Here is a 17,855-nt window from a genome sequence, read left to right on the forward strand (position 1 = left end):
TAGAATGTGTGAATCACTACATTAAGATTATTTTTCTTCCCCTTGTGTTCTCAGAATTGAAACTAGTTTTTTATGCTAGTAAGAGAATCACTTAAACAAATAAGCCGTATCCTTAGACTAATTTTCATGAATTGTGGAGAAGCTAAAGAAAACAACACAGGAAAACAACAGATTATCTGCAACCTCTATTTTCCCACCTTTTCCTAATCATTTCCATCTATTTGGCTAAGAAAATAGAGCTAGAGTAAGAAGAACATAACATTTGAAAACCTCCACAGCTACTCCTGAGCGTGTATTCATCCCCATATGTTATGCCTTTTTTATTGTTGTTACAGATGAACATTTTTAGCTGCCATATGACAGAGAAGGTGCACAGGAATGGTACATTATGTTAGGAAGCTTGTCTAAGTTCTGACTGTTGGAGAGTGATATTCTGATGATTTAGAAATACATCCTACTTATTTTAGTATTCATGAGACCCATCTCACAGAGGAAGAAGGCTAAGTAATGAGACAAGTGGTGATCATTGAAGTGGATAGTCTTGCCCTGTTTGTTAGCCAGTAATCACAATCATTACTGATACAGTACAGCTACTGATACAGTATGATAGAGGAACTGAAGTTTTATTTTTATCGACTACTAATTTATGAGCAGCTATACGTGACTTACCATCAGGTTTGAGCAGCAGGATATCAGTTAACAAGTTTCAGAACATAGGTGATTTGCAAGATATCAAAACACATTAGGAAGACACTCCCTTAGCCCAGGAGAGTAAATGTCATTGCTTAGCTCAGAAATGTAAATCTGAATTTGATTTATTTATACCAATCCTTTAATCAAGCAAGGGTGTGTGTGTGTGTGTGTGTGTGTGTGTGTGTGTGTGTGTGTGTAATATGCAGTTTTTTTGTGATGCAAGTATTCAGCTGTGTAGAGGCCAGAGATCATCAACTATCCTGTTCTATTACTTTGTGCTTTATTTCTTAAGATGGGGCTCATTATTGAACTTGGTGGCTATTGCTTGGGCTAAAATGGCTAGTTGCTGAGATCTGTCTGAAGACAGGCATCACAGGTACATATGAACAACCTGGCTGTTTTGTTTGGTGTTTGGATTTCTTTTCTTCATTTTCTCTTTCTTTCTTTTATCTTTGTATTTCTTTTTTTCTTTTCTTTTTTCCTTTTTTTTGATGCTATACTTGGACTTTGGCTCAGATCAACATGGTTGCATAACCCAGCTCCTTTACCTACTGAGCCATGTCCCCAGCCACCCAAATATGGAAAATTCTTAAAAAACGTTTTTGCATTTATAAAGTTTGTTTCCACATATAAATGAATAAACATCATGTTTTGTTTTAGTTAAGGTTTCTAATGTTGTGGAAGAAGTACCAAAACCAAAAGAGCAAGTTTGCGAGGAATAGATCTATTCATCTTATACTTCCAGAGCACAGTTTATCATTGGAAGAAGTCAGGACAGGAACTCAAGTAGCGCTGGAAACCAGGGCATGAGCTGATGCAAAGACCATAGAGGCTACTGTTTACTGGCTGATTTCTTCTCCCTTGCTCAGCCAGCCTTATTATAGAATCCAGGACTACCTGCACAGTGTTGGCACCCCCTGAACTTCAATCTCATGGACACATTTCCTCAACTGAGAATTCTTTCTCTGTGATAACACTAGCATGTGTCAAGTTGACACACAGAATCAGTCAATATAGTGTTTAGTTTGTTTGTTTGTTTTCTAGTTCCAAAGGATTCCATAATTTAAAGTTTTTAAAGGGTGGGAGTCCATTGAGTAAATGTACCACAGTCATCTGACAAGGGACATCAAGATTGTTTCCAATATCTCGCTAGTATTAATAGAGCAGCAATAAACATAGTTGAGCAAGTATTGGTGTGATAGCATGAAGTGTCTTTTGGGTATATCCTGAAGAGGAGTATAGCTGGATATTGAGATAAATTGATTCCCATTTTCCCAAAGAATCACCTCACTAATTTCCAAGTGGGCTGTGCAAGTTTGAAGTTCTACCAGAAATGGATAAGTGTTGTTCCCTTGTCTCTAAATCCTTGCCACACAACACATATTTTGTTTTATTGATCTTAGCCATTTTGATTGCTGTAAAATGAAAACTCAAAGTAGTATTAATTTACAATTCTTTCATGACTGAGAGTATTTAACATTTATTTAAGTGTTTCATACCCATATTAATTACTCTTTGATAATTCTCTATTTAGGTCTGTTTCCCATTTTTGAGTTATTTTTTTCTTGGTATCTGAGTATTTTTTTTTTATTCAACTCATTATATATTTGGATATTAGCCCTATATTGTATGTATAGATAGTAAAAATCTTTTCCCATTCTTTAGGCTGCCATTTTGTTTGAATGATGGTGTCCTTCACCACATACACTGTTCAGCTTCATGAGATCTGATCTTAGTTGTTGATCTTAGTGACTGCATTAATGATGTTCTGGGCAGAAACTCATCTCTTGTACCAATTTGTTCAAGGCTATTTCCCACTTTACTTTTTCCTACCAGGTTCAGTATATCTGGTTTTATGTTGAAGTCTGTGATCCATTTGGAGTTTAGTTTTGTGCAGGGTGATAAAGTACGGATCTATATGCATTCTTCTACATGCAGCCATCCCATTACACCATCACCAGTTGTTGTGGATTAGTTCCTTTTCTTCTGGTGTATATTTCTTGCTGTGTAGATAGTAGCTGTTAAGTCAATACCACAGAAGTTAGGTATAGAGTAAACATGTCAGGGTGGGGCAGATATACCTTCATTGGAAAGGGAAATAAAGAAATATATATAATAAGTTATACATTAGGTGATTCTGAAACAGAATGATTAAGTGGAGACTGTTGAGGAAGAGGGAATAGGAGAAGTAATATGAGGAGAGGCAGCCTAAATTGATGACAATTTGAGTAAAAGTATAGAAACCTAATATAGTACAAACTTCTTAAATTATATACATATATGAAGGTGATTTAAGTGAAATAGCCAAATAATGGAGATATAGGGGATATAGAGTCCCAGTTGGACATCTCTTGTCACCAAATAAAGCTTTCAGTACTAAGAATGTGTTATATGTAATTGAGATAGCCAAGGAAGCCCCATGGGAAATCTCAAGCCACCCAGGATGTTCCAAAACTATATGTTAAACTCTGCATGATATTAAGGCCCACTGCTGAAGACAACGCTTTCATAAATCAATGAACAGGGTCAAGAGTCTTTCCCCCTACATCTTACTGTCATTGGTACAGGAAGGTACTTTGCAAGCTACTGAAGCAGAAACAAACACCAAGTCAGCTATAAAACTGATCTACAATGGTGTCTTGCCTGTGGCATATGCTGGTGTGATGGTGGTATAAAGCTTGTGAGAGGAACTAACAAATATCTAAATTAACTTAAATCTCACTCCAAGAGATAGAACCCATATCAACACTGATTGGGTAACCAAGATTCTCAAACTAGATTGCCCAGGGCCCTAGGATACAAACCAAATACTACTGTTAGAAATATTTTATAAGAGCATAAAATGACTCCTAATGACATTCTGCTATGCTCATTAATTAGTGGCTTACTCAGTTATTATCAGAGAAGCTTCCTCCTGCACCAGATGGAAACAAATAGAGCCCCACAGCCAGATATTACCCAGAGAGTGAGAGTCCTTGGAACATTCAGCCCTCAATGTGATGTGTCCATCAAATCCTTCCCCTCCAGGCCTAGGAAACTCTGAGGTAGAAAAAGAGGAAAGACTGTGAGAGTCAAGGGGATTTAGGATACCAAATAAACAAAGCCCTCTAAATCAACAAGGTTGATGACATATGAACTCTCAGTGGGTGACTTTATGTACAAAGGCCATGCATGGATCTGTGCCAGATGGGGGTCTTAGAACTGACTGACTAGGGAAGTGGTCATATGCCTCTTCTCTAACCCAAAGGCAATCCATCAATCTCTAATTGGTAAACACTTGGTGTTTGAGATTGGATTGTTTCCTATTTCTGATCTATAGAGACCAACAGGTGTGAAATGTTGACATTCCAATGCCTGAAAAGGAACACTGGATTCTGCTGCTTGACCTTTAGGGATCTCAGAGTGACTAAAACCTTACTAAACAGTGGACACAAATGCTCAGAGACAATGACTTAAGAAGTAGAACCAACAATCTGACTATCATACAACATTTGGATATAAGGGTCAGAGAGTAGAATAATAGAATAATGTCAGTTTCTTTTTAATTTAATTTAATTTTTTATTTTTACATAGGCACAATTCATGGTTCATCATTAAGTACATTACCTACATTTTTTTTTTTCATTAAAAGAAGTAATAAAATACTTAATGTACAAAGAAGGCCCAAAGGACAGTTATGGCTAACTGAATAAGGTTCTCATTGTTCAACAAGAAAAGCCAAAACTTCAGACTGAAGTTTGTTCAGTAGTGCTGAGGGTCAGATCTTTGGCTTTGTAAATATTAGGGAGGAACTCCTTTAACTTTTTAAAACATATTATACATAGTTTACCTGAAGCATCAGCTTGGTGGTAAATATTTCAGAATCTTTTTTTTTTTTTTTTTTTCGAGACAGGGTTTCTCTGTGTAGTCCTGGCTGTCCTGGAACTCACTCTGTAGACCAGGCTGGCCTCGAACTCAGAAATCCACCTGCCTCTGCCTCCCAAGTGCTGGGATTAAAGGCGTGCACCACCACCGCCCGGGAACCACACTAGTCTCACGCTCGGGCGGCCAAAAATGTCGCGGCCCAAGCAAAATGTTGAGGCCCGGGCTGCCCTGAGTTTGGCGGCCACTGTATTCCAGTCCGGTCCTTGGGTCGGGGTTCAGCAAGAGAGAGGGAGTGAGGGCGGACTCGAAGAATGGAGGTCAGACAGAGTGTGTTTCAATCCCGTTTATTCTTCAGTCTCTCTTCTTCTCTCCAAGTCCCAAGTTCTAAGTTCCTAGTCCCTAGTGCCTCCAAGTTCCAAGTTACTTCTTCCAAGTTCTCTTCCAAGTGCCTGCTACCTAATGCCTAATTCCTACTCCAAGTTGTACTCTCTAACCTAATTTCTAGTTCCAAGTTGTACTCTCTGAAGTATATCTTTCTCTCTTCTGTGTCTCCCTAATGTCTAATTCTCTGCCATCTGCCTCTGCCTTTTATATGTCTCACTTCTAAGCCATGCCTTTTGGTCACACCTTTAATCATGCCCTTAGGACTTGTCTCTAAATCTGATCTCTACACTTCTAAGTCAAACTCTTAAATTACACACCTTTAATCTCACACACCTTTAATCTCACACACCCAAGGTATCTAAACCAAGATTATCGGAGTGTGCTCAGTTGTTGTAGGCTATTGTAATACAAGTCTCGTGTCAGGGTATATGGCTCAAGATGGCTGCAAAGCTGATAGCCGCTTTCTGCTAAAAGTCGGCCCCCAACACTTGAGATGTATTTAGGCTTTAAAGATGAGGTCTATAGATAGTGTCAACTTCATTTTGGAGATTGCCTTTCGTGGGTTGAGTTTTAACACGTTGTTACCCTTGCTAATCAATATTATTATCTAATTGGATATTCTATCATTACAATTTATTGTAATTTATTGTCTGTTATCCACGGGGATTAAAGATATATTTTGCCCATGAATGATCATTTTACTACTTTTGTAACAGTGAATTAATAATAAATATATGCTTTCCTCATCTAAGGAACTGATTTTAATTATAGCTTGTATAATTATTATTAGTAGTATATGGAATTAGTAGTAGTAATACTAACAGTAAGAGTTGTATCATGATTTTACTGTGTGGAAGAATCCATTAGAAGACATTTATTCAACATACATATAGATGAAGGTTAAGTGAAAACTTTGTGGAGCCTGTTCTCTCCCTTTATTTTTAAATGGGTTCTAGGATCAGTCTGAAGTTTTTTGGCTTTTCTTGTTGAACAATGAACCTTATTCAGTTAGCCATAACTGGCTTTTGTGCCTTCTTTGTACATTAAGTATTTTAATACTTCTTTTAATGAAAAAGTATAGGTAATATACTTATTGATGAATCGTGAATTGTTCCTATGTAAGCAGTGAATAATATAAGTAAGAAAATACAATATAAATAGGGATGCTTGGACCAATAGCCATGCCATAAATAGATGTTGACATTAGTAGTAAGTAGTGATCAAAATCTTGAAACAATATCAGTGAGTCACATGCTATAATAAAAATAATAAAGTGTAGTTTAATTTACATGCAGGTTTTTTTTTCTGTAGATAATTTAGCATATGATACTGAGGCTATGGAGACCATGGCTTTTTTGTGTTCAAGTGGTGGTATTGGTGGCAAATTCACTTGAATACAGAGGGCTGATGGTGCTGCAGACCTTTATCTGAGCAAGAGTCATGTGAGGATTCTAATATTTTAGTATAGCAAAAAAATAGTGCAGCCTTGAAAACAATAGACTGTGTCATAAATTACCTCATAGCCATTCTCTCCAAACTTCTGATAATTATTGAGCAAAGAAAGCCTCAATATGTTACTTTCAACTACTTAAAGGCAAACACTATGAGACGTTTTCAAAGTGTCACCAATGCAACACGTTTTTCAAGTTCTTCTATTTGAAAAAACATGGTTTATGCCTCTTACTTAAAATTAATAAGTACATGTGGTGGTGCATATGGGTAATTGAGTTTCCAAATTTTCTGTTACAGTTTGGAGTTTTAAAGTCCTGTCTTATGTTATGTTATGAAGTGTATATATTTTCTCAGATCATATGTTGCGAGTGTTAGTTTGAAATCAGGGTCCCCTATGCATTGCTAAGATGTGAGCTTAAAGCAACTGTGTTCTGCCTTTAACAGCTTTGTTGCTTTTCTCTCACAGATTAGACATGCACATTGAAATTTTATTTTGAGAAATATTGAGAGGGTGGTTTAAATACACTGTTCTTTTGCAAAAATGCTGTACAGATCTCAACATTCAAATTGGAGATAGAATCTGCTCTCTTTTTGCAAAACACTAAATATCATTGCTATGTACTTTTAAAGTCTTCCTCAACTTGCATTTCAACATACTGGTAATTTGAAAGTGGAAGAGAGGGATGGAGAAAGGGGCTAAAGGGAAGGAAAGGGGTTGCAAAAAGAGAAATTTTGTAGGATATATTTCACTTTTAGACTAAATCATGAGTTATAGCCAGTATAACCTTTCTCACATGAAATCTAACAAAGAGAAATGAAGTCAAATTTTACACAAAATTAAGAAATGAGCACTTCTTTCATTTAGACAACAACATTAACAGAAAGGCACCCTATTAACATTCATAGCAGAACAATTGCTGTATCATTTCTGAAGTCAACCTTGTTTTTTTTTCTGCCTATATTTCACAGTGTTTATTCTTTTTACAGTTTTAAATCTCACTTACAACTTTAAGCTTCTTTTCCTTCCTTTATGTAACTTTACTATTTCTTGTGTAAAAATGTATATATTTTGTAGATGTTTCCTGGGATCTTAATTTCTAATACCAGTGTTGAATCCTTGGTATGGGGTTGGTTGCCTTTAGATTAACAATAGTTTATTTCTCTTTCTAAAAATATGATCTACATAAAAAATAATGTAACTGTCATATTAGGCCATCATTCCCATATGGTCACAATATACTTGAGCTAAGCAGCTTTGTCCCCTGCAGATGTGGCTGGCACCTTTCCGCTGTCCTCCTTTCTCACACTCTTTTTTTTTTATGTCTCTGAGTTTTAGTCACCCCTTGCTATGGTTCCTAGCTGGACCCTATCCACTTTTGAGTTGAGGACCCTTAGTTTATTGACAGTGTACATTTTATTTTAATTGATTTTAATATTAATTTTTCAAGATTGTTACTGTGGCTCTGATAGTATAAGACATGTTACTACTGTTAGTCAGATAGCCTACTGTATATTATAAAAAATTTGAAGATTAATGCTTTGTGGTTCTCTGAAACGTTTTTCAGAATGTATTTCAGAGCAGTGGCTGCTCCACTTGCATGAGCAGTTTCCGCCTTTTACCAGAGTTTCCCATTGTGTTAGGAGAGAATTAGAATTTAATCTTTATGGCCCCCAGCACAGACATGAACTCACTTTCCGGCACTCTGTCTTACCATATAAATTTCTGGGGATAGCACTGCACCTGTAAAAATGACCCTAAAATAAGTATGTTTTTAACTGAGCCTTCTGCAGTTTCATTCATTGTTTTAATTTTCATATTTAAACATATTACCCTCAAAAGGTAAATTATTCTAATTTACCTATTTTATTTCAAACAGATCATGTTGTTTGTGAAGAAGAGTTTAAATACGCCATGTTAGCTTTAAACTGTATATGCCCAGCAACATCTACACTCATTACACTACTGGTTCATACCTCTAGAGGGCAGTAAGTATATTTTTTTTCTTAACATAACTAGTAGTTTTGTGATTTAGAGCTGCAGTAAGCAAAGATGTACAACTAGATCTGTGTCTACATTTGGTTTTGTTTACTTTATCAACATTGGAAACATATGTACTTCTTTAGAGGCCCAAGACATAAATAGTTTTGCTCTTACTTGTTATTATTATAATTCATTAATCTTGATATAATAATTATGATCTACATTCTAATTTTCAACACCATTTCCATGATTAATACTTTTGCAGTAAATAAAACTTTACCAGAGGGATTCTATAGTAGTAAGATCTTAAATAAAATTTATACTAAAGCCTTATGATGCAATTGACTTCAACGTTGTGGTTTTCTAGTATTTAATATTTATATATAATGAAGTAAACCTGATTATGTGCATTTCAAGGTATATGAGATAAGGCAATGTCATTAGAAAGTGTGATATTCTTTTGCATATTTTTATCATTTCATATATACAAAATTTGTTTTGATTTGCATGAAGCAAAATCATTGGAGAGTGAATATACTGCTTTAATTTTAGAACACAAATGTTATATTGTGATGTGTCTTGCTTCATATTACTTCATATTCCAGGCAAAATCATGATTGTCTAGTTAACTTTTACCATGTGCTTTTGCTCAAGGTGTTTGTTTGTTTGCTTGTCTTTGTTCTTGTTTTTAATAAGTTAAATAGTTGTTATTTAAATGAACTACTAAAGCAACTAGATTCAAAATGAGTAAATATTTTTTCATAGGCTTTATGGTAGATAGGAGTCACTAATATAAAAACAGTAAGTACCCAGTGGTATTTTAAAGGCAATTTCACTATCTTTTCTCTAATTGCATTTTGGTTCTGCTTATATGATAAAGATTCCCTCAGGAGTAATTTTCACAAATTCTTAATAGAAATATTTCTATTCTGCACATTTACATGTGTTTAATCTCTGCAGTGGAGAAGGTAAAGAGTTCATGAGTTGAGTAGTTTGTTTTCAAGATGTATTCCAATTTGATCCAATCAAAGTTCAGAAAAATCATTTGAACCGAGTAATGTTTAATGTTGAGTATTTTGATACAGTCATATTATCTGAAATCAGCATTTCTTTAATTAGAGCAAACCTATTAACAATTTCCCTGCATCCTCTCAGCCCTGACCAGCCATATAATTTAGTCCTGTTTCTGCTGTTTTGTCAGTGTTAGACCCTTCCATGTGACATATGTGGCTGGACAGGGTTGCATAATTTTAGAGTTACATTTTCAAAGTCCAACTATACTATGACACACAATGACTAGTATTCTTACATTTGAGATGATCCCAGCACAGGAGAGTTCATATTTCATTTTTCTGTTTAACCAAGGATCAGCATACAGGTTGTTTCTAATACTATGAAAGACTCTGCTGTTGCCTCTATATTATGCCCTTATTAATTTAGAGTTTATTAAATCTAAGAGTAGAATTACTAGATCATATGGTCACTATGTGTGTAATTTTGGATGTTCTTAGAAAATTTATAAATAGATTATGATATTTTGAGTTTTACTAGCTCCTTATCAGGTTCCAATTTGATTACAGTTTCGTCAGTGCTTAAACTTTCCCTTTGCTCCCAACTATCATAGTTGGGCATGATGACACCTCACTGCATCTTTGGCTTGCATTTACTCATGGATAATTATATTCAGCATAATATTGTATCTTTTGGTGTGTAATAAAAATATAACTGCATATGTTCTTGAGGAAAGTTGTATACATAATGGACAACTTACTATAGGAGAGAAACACTCAATATAAATAGAATATGGAAAAACATCATAAAATTTTTGCTTATAAGCATTTACTACTTTAATTGAATTTGTGAGCACAGTGCAGGTTTGTATTGAACTTGGGCTGTCAGGCTTGGAAACAACTTCCTATATCTACTAAAGCATCTTACTGCCCCTTGTGGCTGATACTGTCCTGAATATTATTAGTTCATATGTTCAAAAGAATGAAAGCACTAATATAAGAATTCTACATCTTACTTTGTTAATCTTTATACATTTATTAAAGCAAATACACAATTACCAAAGGACCAAATTTAAAAATCCCTCATGAGGCAAATATCTTTTCTGGAGGAAATGATATCTATAATTATGAAAGACTGAAAAATACTAGATTAAAAGTTTGCTTTTAACCTCTTTTCTTTTCTTTTTACTTGATATAATTTAGGACTGCCCAAAAGAAGAAAAGTTGCAAAAAATAGCATAAGCAGTTCCACACACTATTCTCAGTGCTGTAGTCACATACTTTTTGTAGCTATAGTGTACTTCTCAAATGACGGCTTAGCAATGGTATAATGATGTCATCCAGGTTATCTGCCTTATTTTAATTGTCTACTAACATTATCTTCTTTTGTCCTCTCAAAATATCCTGCCATATTTTAAAAATTTATGGCTTTCGTCTTCTCACATTCATCTAATTTGTGGCATTTCCTATGAGTATAATCACGTGATTTTTTATGAAGATGATGGATAGATAGATAGATACAGATAGGCACAGATATACAGCTGTATATCTCTGTTAGAATATATGATATGAAAATTTCCACAGTGTTTCAAGAGAGCCTAGCAGCAATGACATCCTGCTAGGAAGAACTTTAGCCTTCTTCTTCAATATTGTTCTGATACAAAGGGAATGGATATTGGGGTTATTTTTTCCATTAACTTATTTATTTATTTATTTTACATCTCGATCACTGCTTTCTTCCTGATTCTCCCTCACCTAGTCCCTCCCCTCTTCTTCTCTCCTACTCCTGTTTGGAGGTGGGGCCACCAATGGGTATCCCACAACCCTGGAGCATGAAGTCTCTGCAAGTTTAGGCTCCTCTTCTCCCACTGAGGCCAAACAAGGCATCCCAGTTAGGGGAATGGATTCCACAGACAGGCAACAACTTTAGGCACAGCCTGTGATCCAAATGTTGGGGAACTGACATGATGGCTGAGCTGCACATTTGTTACATATATGCTGGGGCTTGGTTCCAGTCTGTATACGCTCTGTGGTTGGTAGCTCAATATCTGAGAGCTCCCAAGGGTCCTGGTTAGTTGACTTGTTGATCTTCCTGTGGAGTTGTAATCCCCTTTGGGGCCCTTTGTTCTTACCTCTTCTGTAAGAGTAGACAAGGTTCATCCAATGTTTGGCTGTGAGTCTCAGCATCTGTTTCACTTAACTGCTGAGTAGAGGCTCTCAGAGAAAAGTTATGCAAGGTTCCTGTCTGCAATGATAACAGAGTATCATCAATAGTGCCAGGATTTGGTGCTTGCTCATGGGATGGGTCTCAAGTTTAGCTGGTTATTGGCTGGTCATTCTGCCAGTCTTTGCTCCATCTTTGTCCCTGCATTTCTTGTAGACAGAACAGATTTGGGGTATAAAGTTTTGTGGGTTGGTTGGTGTCCTTATACCTTCACTGGAGATTCTGCCTGGCTAAAGGAGGTGGCCTCTTCATGTTCCTTTTATCTCCATTTTTATGAGTTTTGGCAATGGTGACCTACACAGACTTCTTGGGAGCCTCCTCATTCCATTTTTCTGGCATATCATAGAGATGTCCCACCCACCCCCCAACTTCTACCAGCTGCAAATTTCTATTCATTCCCTTGACCTCTGGGCCTCTCTCCTGTCTCTCACAGCTGATCCTGAACATTCACCCCATTCCCTTTTCATTCCCTCCCCGACCCAATTCTCTCCCTCCATCTGCCTTCTATGATTATTTTATACCCTCTTCTAAGTGTAATTCAAGCATCCTTTCTTGGGCCTTCTTTCTTGTTTAGCTTCTTTGGATCTCTGGAGTATTTCATGGGTATCCTGTAGTTTATGTCTGATATCCACTTATAAGTGGGATATCTTAATTAAGGACTGTGGTAGAATAAAATAGAACATGAACCTAGCAACTCTGATAGCAGAAAACAAGGACTTGTGTTGTGTAAGATGTCAAGAAAATGGCACAAGGTCCAAACTAATAGTTTCTCTAATAGTGCTAAAAAAATAAGTAACAAAATTATTTTAACCAGTGAAATAAAGCAAATACCAGGAGTCCTCGTCGAAACATATGAAAAATTAAAAAGATAAACAAAACTTAAAATGTTCTTTCTAAACAACTCCAATATTAAGTTTAGAAGAAATGATACTGTGAAACTGCAATAAGAAAATATGTAAATATTGCCCTTCTGACAATATGTGCTAATGAGAGTGGGTGAAAATTAGAAGAGAAACAGAACAACTCTCTTCTTGATATCCCTTTCCCAGATATTTATTAGCTGCAATTTAAAACTTTTAATTTTAAAGGAAAACCCTGACAAACATACCCCTAAGCAAGGAAATACTAGAAACTGTCCCAAGGAAACGATCTAAAATATATCACAAACCTTCACAGGATGCATGCAAGACCCATCTTAGTTTCTTTATTTTTTCTGCAAGCATTTTCCTCTTATGGGCAAACAGAAAAGAATACATAGAGAGCATGAACAGAATTCCTGGCTGATAGACTTAAAAAATATGTCACAGTAGTAAAAAAGAAAAGTGACAATTTTATATTTAATCGCTTTGTTCAAGTTAATTTGGAAGGGCTTTTAATCTGTTTTGTCTGGGAGAGTTCACTCCAAAAAATCTTTCAGAAAGTACTCATTTGTATAAAGCAAACACTAAAGCAAATAGAGGCAAAGATGCTTGCTGTGCCCCACTGGAGACTCTGCTACTGGGGCGGGGCAGAGCCTGCAGCTTTTCTTTACTCAGGAAGTAGGTTAATGACCCCAAGAGAGACAGTTTCCTTAAGTCGACTTCTGTGCATATTACACAAGCACCCACACATTCACTATGTTCAAACACCCATGAGAAAAAAAAGGAGAATCCAGTGTTTTGACTCCAGGAAAAGGCCCAAGGAAACCCACCAGGGAGTGAAGAAAAGAAAGAGGGAAATGAGAAATGTAGAAAATGAGTGAGCAGCCCTATCTTTTCCTGAGCTTGTTGCAGAGAGCCCAGGGAATCAGCTGCCATGTGGGTGGAAGAGAAAGTTTCTCAAAAGTAATAGGGATTATAATTACCATCCTGGCTGCCAGAAAGGAAAGGAGGAAAAGGGTGGGAGATAAAGCTCAAAGGGACTATCTTTAGCTCCATAGGAAGGTTCACACTCAAAACTGTGACAGAAGACTACATTTCGAAATCTGGAAAATATAGTTCACTGTTTAGAATAGAGTACCAATGACAGTGAGGGGTACCGTGACTTCACTTTAAAGTCTTGCTCTCTGTCTCTCTGTTCCTGTCTCTCTCTCTGTCTCTCTCTCTGTCTCTCTCTCTGTCTCTCTCTCTGTCTCTCTCTCTGTCTCTCTCTCTCTGTCTCTCTCTGTCTCTCTCTCTCTCTCTCTCTCTCTCTCTTACACACACACCTTGAGTTTTGAATATAGTTGGTTGCAGTATGTCAGTTAATCTAAATCAGCATATGAAAGTTGAACTTTACTTGCTAGATATGTATCTAGGCTGCCAGAGTGATTGCGTAGCATGCATGGAGAACTGGGCTCTATCCACAGCACATCACATTTCAAATTTACAAGGCTTTCATTGGTGCACATCTGTAATCCCAACATTTGTATGGTAGATGTAGGAGGATCAATAATAGTTCATATCTATCTGTAGCTGCATAACAACTTAGAATCTAGCCTTGGCAACATGAGACCTTTTTTTTTTTTTTTTTTTTTTTTTTCAAAAATAATAATGTGATATAGCTTTAAAAGGTATCTGATTCTCAGATCCCACCTATGCATTTTGATGTGATTTTCCTGAGGGTTCCATCATGAATCACCCTTCCAGTGACTGCTTCATGTCACTGCCAGTATGCTGAACTTCAGCTGCAACAAGGTGAAGAAATAAGCCTTTTTGATGACCAGGACTCATGACTCATTATTTACTGCTTCATTTTGACCCGCTGGCCAGCTCAGGTAGTGTGTAGTTTTCTAGTATTCAACAGGAGCTCGGTGGCAAACACTTATTCTTAGGACTTAGTTTTTTACTTAGAACCTCACAAAACTCATTAATGACCTAAATGGGCCCAACATACTTATTCAGCTCTGATAAGCTCTTCTGTTGGCTTCCCTTACATGACTTTTAGGCCATAAATATAAAACTCATTTACAGGTCGAGGAGCATTTATAAATAATTTGGATCTCTCTCTCTCTCTCTCTCTCTCTCTCTCTCTCTCTCTCTCTCTCTCTCCTCTTCTTGTGTGTGGACTGTTTGTGTGTGTAATTGTGACCATCGCTGGCCACTAAAAATAATAGCAAAAAATGTTAATAAAATAATACAACCAACTGAAGACTGTAAATAGAGGAAATTCATTTTCTAGAAGTTCTCGAAGCCAGAAGGCCTATTCAGTGCTCAGTCTCCTTGATTGCCTTTTGCTAGCTCCTCAGATGGTGTCTACTCAATGAGCCCACAACTCTGCTGTTTTTTGTGTGCCCACATTTCACCTTCTTCTAAGAACACATGTCAACTTGGATCAGGGCTCATTGCAACAGTCCCAGTTTAATGAAAACACGTCCCCAAAGGCTTGATTGCCAAATGCAGCCATGCCTTGGGCTACTAGAAATCGAGCCTAGGACATGTGGATTTAAGAGAGGGCACCATTTGGCTCCTAACATGGTCAGGGGGTGTGAGTGTGGTGGGTTCTTTGGGATTCCATCCACAAACTATTCTTGTTTTCCAGTGTGTATCCAGTTCTAAGCACTCCCACAGAAATGTGATCCTTTGATCACAAAAGTTAAGAGACACAGTATTTTCTGTTTGTGCCTGGTGGTTCTTTATCCATTCCTTTTATAACATAATGAAGTATTCAGTTTTGGTGGCACATACCTGCAATTCAGATGCTTGGAGGCATAGGCAGGATGATCTGGAACAGGGAGCAACACTCCATATTACTGGGAATGCTAAATAAAACCTAGGCTACAAAAGGCTCTGTCCCAAGACTAACAAATAAAAACAACTGCCACTGGAGCTTTAAGTGTGGAACTCTAAATGGAGAAGGGGAAAGTAATGTGTTCTTTAAATATGCTGGAAATTTTCTTTTATATGGGCTAATGTATAATGAGAGTTTGAACAGAATGGCATTTTATTTTAAGTATCTATCAGTCCATGTGTTTACTTGGGAGGTTTTCTGAAGTACACTAATAAAAAATTAACTGGAGGCCTCCTGTGGAACACATTTTGAGAAATCTGTACAGAATAGTGGCTTTGCAGTCCTCTGCATGGGGAGCCTCTAATAGTTTAGCAGTCATCGACAAATGAGATTGAAACATTTCCATTTTATGTCTTTAAGGCATTCTGTGCATGAGTCCTGGTTTATTTTTACCTCCTTATCTCCCATGGTTCCCTTGTGTATAGCACTTTCTCCAAATAACATATACTAAATATACTTTGTAGTTTCCGCCTTCTGTATCTTTTTAAAATGTGGTTCCCTATGCCTTAAATTCACTGCTTCTTCTTCCTGGAAGATTTTGTTATATTAAAGGTTCTTTCTCTTTATGGATATTTCTAAACTTCACAATTTAGTGTGATTTATTCTTTTTTATAAACTTGCAATGAATTTTGTTATTTTTCACTATACTGGTCAAAAATATGTATTATGCCCTTTGTGCCAGGTATTTACATTGTTACCTCTTAGGTTATAAAATAATTCAAGTAAATGTTTTACCTTACATATATTTTTGGAAAATATTTATTTATTTATTTATTTATTTATTTATTTTCTACACTCCAGATTTTATCCCTCCCCCCAACCCCAGACCACCCTTCAACTGTTCCACATCCCATATCTGAGAAGCTCTTTTAAATAATGTTCCTTTGGCATTAACTGGATGAATGACATAAAGGATATGCTTAATGGGATTCTTTTAATCTTGGCTTCCAAGAATTCTGTGAACCTTACACATTTAACTCACTCCTTCCCGAGATTTTTTTTGAAAATGATCAAGAAATATTATTAAACATGAATATTATAATATAAATATTATAAACATGAATTATTCATGTTTCATGATCAAGATATTAAAAGAGACGAGAGCTTTCCCTGGGTTTCTGAGAGGTGAAAAGTAAGTAGTGTCAAGGAAAGTACCAGCCATGATATTTCAGATGGTGCAAAAATAGAAGTCGGGCCCAACAGGCTCTGGTATTGAAGATTCCTAGAAAAGGAAAATAGTGACCTTCTTCCTAAAAAGACCTAAGAAAGAAGCATTCCTCTTCTTCATCACTTCAGCACTCACCCATTGCTTTAATGTTATTTTTTAATTAGGAGTGTATCACTTGAAATAATAATATGGTAAGATTTTTCTTAGTATAGCATTGATTTTTTGGTGTGTAGATGTGTGTGTGTGTTGGCATGTGTATCTGTGTGTGCATGTATGTGTGTGTTTGAGTAATACAAGTAGCCTATCTATCTATTCACCCATCCATTCATTCATCATCATCTGTCTCTCTTCGTGTGTGCACGGAGAGGGCAGAGATCAATGCCAGCTGTCTTTCTCTAGTCCTCTACATCTTTTTTACTTTGTATTTTATGTCTTTTAATTCAATTTTGAAGAGTTTTACGTGAAGAAATTAGTAAGTTACCACCCACAAATTAAAAATGCTCATCTATTAAATGGCTTTAAATGTTAGTATCTGAAAATGCAAAATGTAAAACAATAACAAAGTTAATCATATATTTTATATTCATTACTTTCTACAAGGATTCATTATTCATACCAATAGTTAACATGTATCAGACCACTCTGAATTTGTGTCAGTTTTGTGCCATAAAAGGAGATTTCTATCTGAACCCATGGAAAGAGACTAAGGGAAAAGCATTATAATTTACTTAAATATGTTTAACAAATAGTGAGTTATGGGCCAGAATTCAGGAAAATTTTCCAAATTATTCTCTATACTTCTAATAGAGGATGAATGTTGAGGGTGGACAGTCAGGATCTCATGAAAGGGAGTGGACAATGCTTCTTGACTCTCCCAAATTTTCAAATATTTCTATTTGTATGTTCTGAACATTAATCCTTTATTTGTTTGTACTTTTATTTAGCTTTTGGGTAAGATCTCCCACTAACCCTAGTGCTTTCTGACCTAAATTATCAGGTTGGGTGTCTCAGTGGCATCGTAATACTCTTGAAGCGAGCACTTTACCCACTGAGATTTCGTACCCCTAAAATATGGTTATTTTACATGTTTCTTTTAAATGTCTGGAGTATATTTTCTGCAAAGCAATTTTGAATTGAGCCTTGGCCCTCAATAGTGAGAATACATGGGGGTCTTGATACTCTTTAGACTAAATAGCCTGTTCCCTTCTGTTTCGGTGTGAACTGAGACCAGCCATTTTAAAGATGCTCTTCAAAGAGAAATAAATCCTTTATTATCTCAATATCCAATACTCACAGGTTTAAAATACAATTTTTTTATTTGCTGAATAACAA

The 17,855-nt window shown here is 36.2% G+C and overlaps 1 protein-coding gene across 4 annotated transcripts in view; it reads left to right on the forward strand.

The window, feature by feature from the left end:
• Positions 1-17,855, forward strand: part of Kcnt2 (potassium sodium-activated channel subfamily T member 2) — a 332,481-nt gene that overhangs the window by 211,038 nt on the left and 103,588 nt on the right. For all 4 annotated transcript variants that reach the window (XM_076941300.1, XM_076941299.1, XM_034513149.2 and 1 more), the window contains exon 14: positions 8,271-8,379. In XM_076941300.1, the coding sequence (XP_076797415.1) occupies positions 8,271-8,379 (109 nt within the window). The remainder of the gene's footprint in view (positions 1-8,270; positions 8,380-17,855) is intronic.

The sequence above is a fragment of the Arvicanthis niloticus genome, chromosome 10 (assembly GCF_011762505.2).
Source record: "Arvicanthis niloticus isolate mArvNil1 chromosome 10, mArvNil1.pat.X, whole genome shotgun sequence".
In the NCBI taxonomy this organism is placed as follows: Eukaryota; Metazoa; Chordata; class Mammalia; order Rodentia; family Muridae; genus Arvicanthis; species Arvicanthis niloticus.